This window comes from Mizuhopecten yessoensis, unplaced genomic scaffold (genome assembly GCF_002113885.1).
Source record: "Mizuhopecten yessoensis strain PY_sf001 unplaced genomic scaffold, ASM211388v2 scaffold9685, whole genome shotgun sequence".
Classification (NCBI taxonomy): Eukaryota; Metazoa; Mollusca; class Bivalvia; order Pectinida; family Pectinidae; genus Mizuhopecten; species Mizuhopecten yessoensis.
Window position 1 is genome coordinate 296677 of NW_018408171.1, and position 11935 is coordinate 308611.

The 11935-nt window shown below is 40.7% G+C and overlaps 2 protein-coding genes across 2 annotated transcripts in view; one reads left to right on the forward strand and one right to left on the reverse strand.

The window, feature by feature from the left end:
* The first annotated feature begins 1526 nt into the window (after positions 1-1526).
* LOC110458668 overlaps positions 1527-11935 on the forward strand; it is a 168477-nt gene continuing 158068 nt past the window's right edge. Inside the window, exons 1-4 of the mRNA XM_021510496.1 lie at positions 1527-1693; positions 9749-9888; positions 10396-10500; positions 11421-11537. Of these exons, the coding sequence (XP_021366171.1) occupies positions 9790-9888; positions 10396-10500; positions 11421-11537 (321 nt within the window). The 5' untranslated portion in view covers positions 1527-1693; positions 9749-9789. The remainder of the gene's footprint in view (positions 1694-9748; positions 9889-10395; positions 10501-11420; positions 11538-11935) is intronic.
* On the reverse strand, positions 3024-9685 carry LOC110458658 (myosin-3-like). The gene is made up of 7 exons (XM_021510466.1): positions 9656-9685; positions 7215-7670; positions 6636-6893; positions 4890-6516; positions 4471-4859; positions 3422-3685; positions 3024-3188 (listed from the first exon to the last, which is right to left on the reverse strand). Exons 1-7 carry the CDS (start codon positions 9683-9685, stop codon positions 3024-3026), a joined length of 3189 nt encoding a protein of 1062 aa, XP_021366141.1.

Consider the following 11935-nt stretch of genomic DNA (forward strand, 5'->3'; position numbering starts at 1 on the left):
GATCACCTGCCCTCCAGGGCTTGTTAGGTAGCGGATGCCGATCACCTGCGCTCCAGGGCTTGTTAGGTAGGGGATGCCCGATCACCTGCCCTCCAGGGCTTGTTAGGTAGGGGATGCCCGATCACCTGCTCTCCCGGGCTTGTTAGGTAGGGGATACCCGATCACCTGCTCTCCAGGGCTTGTTTGGTAGGGGATGCCCGATCACCTGCTCTCCAGGGTTTGTTAGGTAGGGGATGCCCGATCACCTGCTCTCCCGGGCTTGTTAGGTAGGGGATACCCGATCACCTGCTCTCCAGGGCTTGTTTGGTAGGGGATGCCCGAACACCTGCTCTCCAGGGCTTGTTAGGTAGGGGATTCCCGATCACCTGCTCTCCAGGGCTTTTTAGGTAGGGGATGCCGATCACCTGCTCTCCAGGGCTTTTTAGGTAGGGGATGCCGATCACCTGCTCTCCAGGCCTTGTTAGGTAGGGGATGCCCGATCACCTGCTCCCCAGGGCTTGTTAGGTAGGGGATGCCCGATCACCTGCTCTCCAGGGTTTGTTAGGTAGGGGATGCCCGATCACCTGCTCTCCAGGGCTTGTTAGGTAGGGGATGCCAGAACGCCACGGTAACAGATACAAGACAAAATAGTTTTTTTTTTTTTTTTTTTTATAACATTTTATATCTATTTTTATAAAAGACTGTCTTATGCATAATGGTATTATCAAACGATCAATACCTATTATATAATTATGTAACTGTTTTTTGAATTGAATTGATTTATTTAGATCAAAGGGACACCATATTGGAATTAAGCCACAATGTGGCTTTATGGGTTATTCCATGTAATTTAAAGGCCTAAATTAATCGAATCCAATCCAGTTTTTAACACTAGCTGGTTGCATGATTACTAGGTATATGCACGGAATTAGATTAGATCTAAGTCCGTGGTATATGGCATACATAATATAAATAACATCTGTGATAATATATATATATAAATATTTCTTCATAATTGGTACAATTATCTTGATCCTTATCAAGAGAGACAATCTGAAAAATGTGTAATACGTGTACGTATTATCTGCCTTTTACCTGAATAAATATTATTATTATTAAACCAACCGGGTATTACGGTACTCAAGACATAGATTTCACTCGTACACTAAAAGAAGTCTGACGTCTATAACGACAATTACACAAGCAACAGAGACGCTCGCAATTCGAGACCTATAGATACTTTTTTTGTTACCGAAGTTATGCTTGAAAACTCTTCAGAGAAGAGGAAAAAAGGGAGAAATAAATCAATGGAGAGAATCTATAATATAAACATATCCTGCGTTGTGATGGCGGGTCTACGGATGTCCCTTTCGTGTAGTAGGTATTCGCACAGACTATCCATAGCACGTGCTACATTAATATATCTGTGTATCACGGAATTAAACTATCGATTACCCCTGAGAGCCCCCTCTCGAGAGCTGTTTATTATGACAACATAACGGCCATACTAAAGGGAGATAACTAGCACATCCTACCCGGTATCTACATGTCTGGTGTCGGTTGTTTTGTTGTAGAAAGCCTTCCATACACAAATATTTGGACGAGAGTACAACCCAATACGTTACTAGGGAATCTATATTTGGTGCGGGATACGTATTTCACACGCACGTGGACGCGTTCAGGTATTTTACCTGTTGTATGCCATTGATTACAGGTAAGAGTTGACAGGCATGTGGTAATTGGTTGACGCCATGCATGCAAGGCGATATAAAATGACTTACATACTAACATAGTGTAATAAAAAACTAGTGTCAGCATTTTCTATCGACTTTTTACCTCAATATCATATATATATATGTCAAAACAAAGAACTTGTAAATACCACTCATCACCTGTTCAACTGTTCAAGTGATCTGTTTATAATATTTTTGCTTTGTTACTATAGACAATTTTTCTGTATTTAAATGTAATAGAAATATTTGTGTTTTTCATAGCAATTGGACATTTAATTTAAGCACTGACTGTTATGTAGGACCTGTTAGTTAAACTGTCAATTGAGCTTGCCATGTGTTTATATATTATTAATGTTTAAACTATGACAATAAATAAAATTGATTAAACTTGCAATGTCATTGCCTTCTTATAAAATGTTATGTGTAATGTTTGACAGACCGCTATCCCTATAGAGTCACCCTGAGTGAGTATTTACCCCCCCCCCCCTCAACAGTGGTCATAATTCCTCAATTGGAATTGAAAAACAACACTTGGTAAAACTATATTGTAAACCTTTGAAATCTATGTAGTACCTGGTGGTGTTTTATGAATGAAAACAAAAAATATATAATCTCCTTAAATTATAATGAAGAAAGATCAAGGTCACTTATTCAGATTGGATCAATTAAGCCCATGATCACCCCTTAGCTTATACTTAAAACTTGTACCAATTATGAAGAAGAAATATTGTTGGAAGGTTTAGAAGAAAGGATTGTGATTTATAGCATATTTAGAAGCATATATTTCTATTGTCTTTGTCAATCTCTTGATTAAGGTGATACTGTCACTGTTGATAAACCTAAAATGCTACTGTTGTAATTTGCCTTCTGTTCTGGCTATACTGTACAGCCTTATCTGTTGTACATTGTATATAAAGCACTGAGCTGCTTTTAATGATAGATTTCTGGTAGTGGATCTCATATCCTCTACACAAGACTGGTAGTGTATGTCATATCCTCTACACCAGACTGGTGGTGGATCTCATATCCTCTACACCAGACTGGTGGTGGATCTCATATCCTCTACACCAGACTGGTAGTGGATCTCATATCCTCTACACCAGACTGGTGGTGGATCTCATATCCTCTACACCAGACTGGTAGTGGATGTCATATCCTCTACACATGACTGGTATAGTGGATGTCATATCCTCTACACCAGACTGGTAGTGGATGTCATATCCTCTACGCCAGACTGGTGGTGGAACTCGTATCCTCTACATCAGCATGGTGGTGGATCTCGGATCCTCTCCACCAGACTGGTGGTCGATCTCATATCCTCTTCACCAGACTGGTTGTGGAACTCATATCCTCTACACGAGACTTCTGTTCTACGTCCGCCATCTGTTCTAAATCAGCCGTTTCTATGTCAGCCTTCAGTTCTATGTCAGCATGTTCTTTAGCTACGTCAGCCTGGTCTTTATCTATATCAGCCTTCTGTTATATATTAGCCTGTTCTTTAGTAATGTCAGCCCTTCTGTTCTGCGTCAGCCTTCTGTTATATATTAGCCTGTTCTTTATCTATGTCAGTCTGTTCTTTAGCTATAGCCTGTTCTACGTCACCCTTCTGTTCTACGTCCGCCATCTGTTCTAAATCAGCCGTTTCTATGTCAGCCTTCTGTCCTACGTCAGCCTGTTCTACGTCAGGCTCTAATGTCAGCCTGTTCTACGCCTGCCTTCTGTTCTACGGCAGCCTTCTGTTCTATGTCAGTCTTCTGTTCTACGTCCGCCTTCTTTTGTAAATCAGGCTGTTCTATGTCAGCCTTCAGTTCTATGTCAGCATGTTCTTTAGCTACGCCAGCCTGTTCTTTAGTAATGTCGGCCTGTTCTTTAGCTGCGTCAGCCTGTTCTTTAGTAATGTCGGCCTGTTCTTTAGCTGCGTCAGCCTGTTCTTTAGTAATGTCGGCCTGTTCTTTAGCTACGTCAGCCTGTTCCTACACCAGACTGGTGGCGGATCTCAGATCCTCGACACCAGACTGGTGGTCGATCTCATATCCTCTTCACCAGACTTGTAGTGTATCTCGTATCCTCTACACCAGCCTGGTAGTGGACCTCGTATCCTCTACACCGGACTGGTGGTGTATCTCATATCCTCTACTCCAGACTGGTAGTGGCTCTCATATCCTCTACTCCAGACTGGTTGTGGAACTCATATCCTCTACAACAGACTGGTAGTGGAACGCGTATTCTCTACACCAGACTGTTATTGGATCTCGGATCCTCTACACCAGAATGGTAGTGGATCTCGTTTCCTCTACTCCAGACTGGTGGTGGCTCTCATATCCTCTACCCCAGACTGGTAGTGGCTCTCATATCCTCTACAGCAGACTGGTCGTGGATCTCGTTTCCTCTACTCCAGACTGGTTGTGGAACTCATATCCTCTACAACAGACTGGTAGTGGATGCCATATCCTCTACACATGACTGTTATAGTGGATGTCATATTCTCTACACCACACTGGTGGTGGATCTAGTATCCTATACACCAGTCTGGTAGTGGATCTCCTATCCTCTACACCAGGCTGGTAGTGGATGTCATACCCTCTACACCAGACTTCTGTTCTACGTCCGCCATCTGTTCTAAATCAGCCGTTTCTATGTCAGCCTTTCCTACGGCAGCCTTCTGTTCTATATTAGCCTGTTCTTTATCTATGTCAGTCTGTTCTTTAGCTACGTCAGCTTGTTCTTTAGCTATATCAGCCTTCTGTTATATATTAGCCTGTTCTTTATCTATGTCAGTCTGTTCTTTAGCTATGTCAGTCTGTTCTTTAGCTACGTCAGCTTGTTCTTTAGCTATAGCCTGTTCTACGTCACCCTTCTGTTCTACGTCCGCTTTCTGTTCTAAATCAGCCGTTTCTATGTCAGCCTTATGTTCTATGTCAGCCTTTTCTATGTCAGGCTTCTGTTCTATGTCAGTCTTCTGTTCTACGTCGGCCTTCTGTTCTACGGCAGCCTTCTGTTCTAGGTCAGCCGTCTTTTCTATGTCAGCCTTATGTTCTATGTCAGCCTTCAGTTCTATGTCAGCCTTCAGTTCTATGTCAGCATGTTCTTTAGCTACGTCAGCCTTCTGTCCTATGTCAGCCTTCTGTCCTATGTCAGCCTTCTTTTCTATGTGATCTCATATCCTCTTCACCATACTGGTAGTGGATCTCGTATCCTCTACACCAGACTTCTGTTCTACACCAGCCTTCTGTTCTGCGTCAGCCTTCTGTTCTACGTCACCCTTCTGTTCTACGTCAGCCTTCTGTTCTACGTCCGCCTTCTGTTCTAAATCAGTCTGTTCTATGTCAGCCTGTTCTACGTCAGCCTTCTGTTCTACGTCAGCCTTCTGTTCTATGTCAGCCTTCTGTTCTATGTCAGCCTGTTCTACATCAGCCTTCTGTTCTACGTCAGCCTTCTGTTCTACGTCAGCCTGTTCTACGTCAGCCTTCTGTTCTACGTCAGCCTTCTGTTCTATGTCAGCCTGTTCTACGTCAGCCTTCTGTTCTACGTCAGCCTTCTGTTCTATGTCAGCCTTCTGTTCTACGTCAGCCTGTTCTATGTCAGCCTTCTGTTCTACGTCAGCCTTCTGTTCTATGTCAGCCTGTTCTTCGTCAGCCTTCTGCTCTACGTCAGCCTTCTGTTCTACGTCGGCCTTCTGTTCTATGTCAGCCTTCTGTTCTATGTCAGCCTGTTCTACATCAGCCTTCTGTTCTACATCAGCCTTCTGTTCTACGTCAGCCTGTTCTACGTCAGCCTTCTTTTCTATGTCAGCCTTCTGTTCTATGTCAGCCTGTTCTAAGTCAGCCTTCTGTTCTACGTCAGCCTGTTCTACGTCAGCCTTCTGTTCTACGTCAGCCTTCTGTTCTATGTCAGCCTTCTGTTCTATGTCAGCCTTCTGTTCTATGTCAGCCTTCAATTCTGTGTCAGCCTGTTCTATGTCAGCCTTCTGTTCTATATTAGCCTGTTCTTTAGCTATGTCAGCCTGTTCTTTAGTAATGTCAGTCTGTTCTTTAGCTACGTCCTTCTGTTCTACGTCGGCGCCATCCTGTTCTTTAGCTACGTCAGCCCGTTCTTTAGCTATATCAGCCTTCTGTTCTATGTCAGCCTTCTGTTCTATTTCAGCCTTTTGTTCTATGTCAGCCTTCAGTTCTATGTCAGCCTGTTCTTTAGCTACGCCATCCTGTTCTTTAGCTACGTCAGCCTGTTCTTTAGCTATATCAGCCTTCTGTTCTATGTCAGCCTTCTTTTCTATGTCTGCCCTCTGTTCTATGTCAGCCTTCTGTTCCATGTCGGCCTTCTGTTCTATGTCAGCCTTCAGTTCTAGGTCAGCCTGTTCTTTAGCTACGCCATCCTGTTCTTTAGCTACGGCAGCCTGTTCTTTAGCTACGTCAGCCTGTTCTTTAGCTTTATCAGCCTTCTGTTCTATGTCAGCCGTCTGTTTTATGTCAGCCTTCTTTTCTATTTCAGCCTTCTGTTCTATGTCAGCCTTCTTTACTATGTCAGCCTTCTGTTCTATGTCAGCCTTCTGTTCTATGTCAGCCTTCAGTTCTATGTCAGCCTGTTCTTTAGCTACGCCAGCCTGTTCTTTAGCTACGTCAGCCTGTTCTTTAGCTATATCAGCCTTCTTTTCTATGTCAGCCTTCTGTTCTATGTCAGCCTTCTGTTCTACGGCAGCCTTCTGTTCTATGTCAGCCTTCTGTTCTGCGTCAGCCTGTTCTACGTCAGCCTTCTGTTCTATGTCAGCCTTCTGTTCTATGTCAGCCTTTTGTTCTATGTCAGTCTTCTGTTCTTTGTTAGTATGTCAGCCAGGTCTATGTCGATATTCTTTAGCTTAGTAATGTCAGCCTGTCCTTTAGCTTTGTCAGCCTGTTCTTTAGCTATGTCAGTCTGTTCTTTAGCTACGTCAGCCTGTTCTTTAGCTACGTCAGCCTCCTGTTCTATGTCAGCCTTCTGTTCTATGTCAGCCTTTTGTTCTATGTCAGTCTTCTGTTCTATGTCAGCCTTCTGTTCTATGTCAGCCTTTTGTTCTATGTCAGTCTTCTGTTCTATGTCAGCCTTCTGTTCTATGTCATCCTTCTGTTCTATGTCAGCCTTCTGTTCTATGTCAGCCTGTTCTATGTCATCCTTCTGTTCTACGTCAGCCTTCTGTTCTATGTCAGCCTGTTCTACGTCAGGCTCTTATGTCAGCCTGTTCTACGTCAGCCTTCTGTTCTATGTCAGCCTTCTGTTCTATGTCAGCCGCCTGTTCTATGTCATCCTTCTGTTCTACGTCAGCCTTCTGTTCTATGTCAGCCTGTTCTACGTCAGGCTCCTATGTCAGCCTGTTCTACGTCAGCCTTCTGTTCTATGTCAGCCTTCTGTTCTATGTCAGCCTTCTGTTCTATGTCAGCCTTCTGTTCTATGTCATCCTTCTGTTCTACGTCAGCCTTCTGTTCTATGTCAGCCTGTTCTACGTCAGGCTCTAATGTCAGCCTGTTCTACGTCAGCCTTCTGTTCTATGTCAGCCTTCAATTCTGGGTCAGCCTGGTCTACGTCAGCCTTCTGTTCTATGTAAGCCTTCTTTTCTATGTCAGCCTTCTTTTCTATGTCAGCCTGTTCTATGTCATCCTTCTGTTCTATGTCATCCTTCTTTTCTATGTCAGCCTTCAATTCTGTGTCAGCCTGTTCTACGTCAGCCTTCTGTTCTATATTAGCCTGTTCTTTAGCTATGTCAGCCTGTTCTTTAGTAATGTCAGCCTGTTCTTTAGCTATGTCTGCCTGTTCTTTAGCTATGTCAGTCTGTTCTTTAGCTACGTCAGCCTGTTCTTTAGCTACGTCAGCCTGTTCCTTAGCTATGTCAGCCTTCTGTTCTATGTCAGCCTTCTGTTCTACGTCAGCCTTTTGTTCTATGTCAGCCTTCTGTTCTTTGTCAGCCTGTTCCTTAGCTATGTCAGCCTTCTGTGTTATGGGTGTTTGGGTTCATAGGGTAGTTTCCTGTGTGACTAGAGGTAGCTTGGCACTATTGAGCAGCTTCTCTGGTGGATAATGTGCGTAGGACATGCATGGCTAATATGAAGTATCCTTCAGTGTTATTGATTACATACATCACAAACTAATTCTCACTACAATCAGTGTAGTTAATGCGTAAGACATTTTCCTGCAAGTCCTAAGCACTTCTTCATATCTTAGTGGAGTGTTTTGTAAGGTGAAATACTCCTTATAATTCATTTCTACTGTACATACAAGGTGTATACTCCTTTGATGTGTTAGGATGAATGATTTAATGACACAACCTTAGGACACATTCCATATAAAGGTAATCAATAGTTAGTACTGTCATTACCTGTACTAGGTGGGGTATGCCTGGTATCTATGTATAGTTGGTGTACTGTGAGTTGGCTTAGCAATATACTCTCAATACCTCCAAGGTAAATACCTAATGTATGTCCACGTTTTAGCAGCAAACAGTATATGTTCAGGATATACATACCAATGTATTTCGTTAGCTAAATGATTTTCAGAAATAGGTTATAAATCCTTCATAACCTAAAATCCTTTATAACCTAAAAATGTTTACCTGTTGTGAGTATACTAGAGCACAAGCGACCACAGAACTGTTGAATTAATTAGTAGGTGTAGATCCACTAGATCTGTCGCGGCCTGTAGGTACGTGAAATACTAGCAACAAAACTACTAGGCTATCCATCATTGTATTAGAATACGTAAATTGTTAGTATAATAACATACCTGTTCATGCAGTTACCAGGAACATGTTTTCATTAATCCCTTGCCTTAATAAGGTAGTATTACTGAGTTAAAAGTCTGAATGTTACCAGCCCCACAGTCAGCCATGAGATCTAGAGAGCTTTATACAGGGGCCGGACCCTATGATGTTTAATGTTATACAGTACTTGGTCCCGAGTTCTCAGATGAATGCCTACAGCAGCACATAAGTCACAGAAACTGAGAAAACAAGTACTAGTATCTCTCAATCAACTGACATGGATTAAACAAAAAACACTTGAAGAACAATAAAAATACAGTATCAATAAAACCAGTTTGGCAGAATATCCAGAAGAATGTCTGAAAATACCTTGGCTATTTTAGGCCACCTGAGCTTTAGCTCAAGTGAACTATTGCTGTCCGTCTTTGTCCGTCGTCATGCGTTGTCCATAAACATTTTACAATTTCAACATAAGCTGAAATATTGTCGAAGGAATTTCATTGATACTTCATGGGATGCATGGCTACTGACATCTCCCTGACAAAGTGTTGTTATTTTTCGGGTCGATCAGAAATCCAATATGGCCACCACGGCCGCCATTTTGAAAAACTATTTTAAACTTAAAGTCAAGTTCTAATACTGGCCGATTTAATTGAAACTCCGTCTAGGATTGATCGCCCTATGGTGATGACAAACTTAACTTAAAGTTATACTTAACTATTTTTTACTCCAGTTGGTAGGGATGATTGACATCATTATCTCCACTTCATATTTCAACAACAAAAATAAATACTGTAGGACTCAGGTGACTGTTAAGGCCCATGGGCCTCTTGTCTAGACTATAACACACATGTAATGTAAACATGAATTTATGTCATTTTGGATTAAGGTTAAGCAACTTAAAGAGATCATTGTGACTTAAGGTTTCAGAAGTCAGATTGTTTATGCTAGATATGAGGTGTCTTGCTATGTATCTTTAGGTTTGTCTTCAAAAGTTGTATCTTTAAGTATTCCTCAATAGGCGTAAAATGGACAAAATTAGTTTCAGCATCAGTTCATAGTGTGAATGGACTTTTGGCAAACAGTATTTGTCATGTTGTTAAATCTAATTACTGTAACTGTTTTAAAGATTGACATAAAGAAAGAATAAAGTGGTCTGCACAAAGAATTTATTGTGTTTAAAAAGAACTAAAACCCTGAGAATACTTGCCAGACTCACTGTTTCCCAAATAAGTATAAGAGTCCTCATGTTTTAGTCTGGAGAACACACTTATCAATGTTCTGGTGAATAAGGTTTTACTTTGTTTATTAGATCCTGCAACCATGATAAAGCTCTGAGCCAAAACCAAAGCCATGGAGGAGTCAGCGCCCTTACTACAGAGCCGGAGCATCCTTACGTATGATAAGGAAACTTCCAGGCTACGCAGTGTCATTCCGCTTGATAAGCTACAAGTAAGTGACATTATTACAGAGATATCAAATTCACTAGACTGTGGTAAGGTTTGAAAATAAAATGTCGCTCAACAAGAAATGGGGAAGTAACATTACTCCAGTGATGTCAAATTTAAAATGTCACTCAACAAGGTATAGGGAAGTGACATTATTCCAGTGATGTCAAATTTAAAATGTCACTCAACAAGGTATAGGGAAGTGACATTACTCCAGTGATGTCAAATTTAAAATGTCACTCTACAAGGTATAGGGAAGTTACATTATTCCAGCAAATTTAAAATGTCACTTTACAAGGAATGGGGAAGTGACATTACTCCAGTGATGTCAAATTGACCAGACTATTTCAAGGTCTGACAATCCAACTCAACAAGCTACATGTAATTATATAACATTATATATGGGGTGATATTTTCACCATATGCTATAAAAAAAACTGAACTTTATTTTATGGAGAAAATGGAAATTAACTTGAGATGTTTAAAAGATTACATTGATTGTGTTAAACAGAATGAAGTGACCAGTATGATCAATGAAAAGGTGACACTGGTGGACTTCCGTCTCAATGGCTACTGTACAGACGCTGTGCTGTGGACTCTGCTTCAGTCCATCAAGGTAAAGTCTGGTACCAGGATAATACTTACAATGGAGATAGTTAGTCTAACTGTAATGTGTCCCACATAGCAACTTCTATTGACTTTTATTACCACCAAACTTTGTCGGTTATGTAATCATAATCAAGGCAAAAAACACTTATATAAAAATACTTAATTTGCTTAAGGATCGGATTGAGAATTGGACAGAGCATCAATATTTTATAAAACAAATGGTATACTTTGTTAATATGTATATATACAAAACATTTTATTATAAACAGTTTGGATCTATGAATTATACCATGGAACCACATATTTTATCTTTAAGAGGTTGTCATATGTATTTTTTATAAAGAAATCGTTAGACACAAAGGTAGCATAAAATATATTTGTCAATATGATTTTATATAACATTGTTTTATAAATGTAATGCATTAAAATTGCAATGTTTAATGAACATGTTTTATGATACAAGGTGTTATAACTGTATGGTTTTATAAATGCAATGTTTCATTAGCTCACCTGGCCTGGAGAGCTCTACACCACTGTATGATGGCCGTCATCCATCCATCAACTTCTCCATTTAAACATTACTACACTATTGGTCTCTTTGACCTATGAATCAATTGTTATGCATAGAAATAATGTAACTCATCAGAAAGCTGGACAATGAATGGTATTTTTGAATTTAAAAGCCTAATCATCTTGAACAGTTGATTATATTTCAACCAAGTTTACAAATTTACAAAAACAAACATTCTTTGGACCAGGGAATCAAAGATTATACTTGAGCAAGTGTTACCCCCAGGGATGCTGACAGTGCCAAAATTGGAAAATAGTTTCAGTTTTTATAAATGATTATAAATACCATGTTTTATAAATGCAATCTTTTGTAATATTAAATGTTTTATCAATATATATTGTCATGACCTGTTCCAGACTCCATTGGATAACCTCACAGGTGTGGATCTTAACGGCTGTGCTCTCATCACAGACCAAGGCATCAAGTGGCTGGTGGATATCCTCAAACGAAGTTCCAACATGACTCTAACCCAGGTAACATAGTATCTAACCAAGGTAACATAGTCTTTAACATAGGTAAATTAGTCTCTAACCCAGGTAACATAGTCTCTAACCCAGGTAACACAGTCTCTAACACAGGTAACATTGTCTCTAACCCAGTGTAACATAGTCTCTAAACCAGGTAGCATAGTCTTTAATCCAGCTAAAATAGTCTCTAACCAAGGTAACATAGTCTCTAACCCAGGTAACATAGTCTTTAATCCAGGTAGCATAGTCTCTAACCCAGGTAACACAGTCTCTAACCCACTGCCTAGGTAACATAGTCTTTAACCCAGGTAACATAGTCTCTCACCCAGGTAACATAGTCTCTAACCCAGGTAACATAGTCTCTAACCCAGTTAACATAGTCTCTAACCCAGTGTAACCCCCCC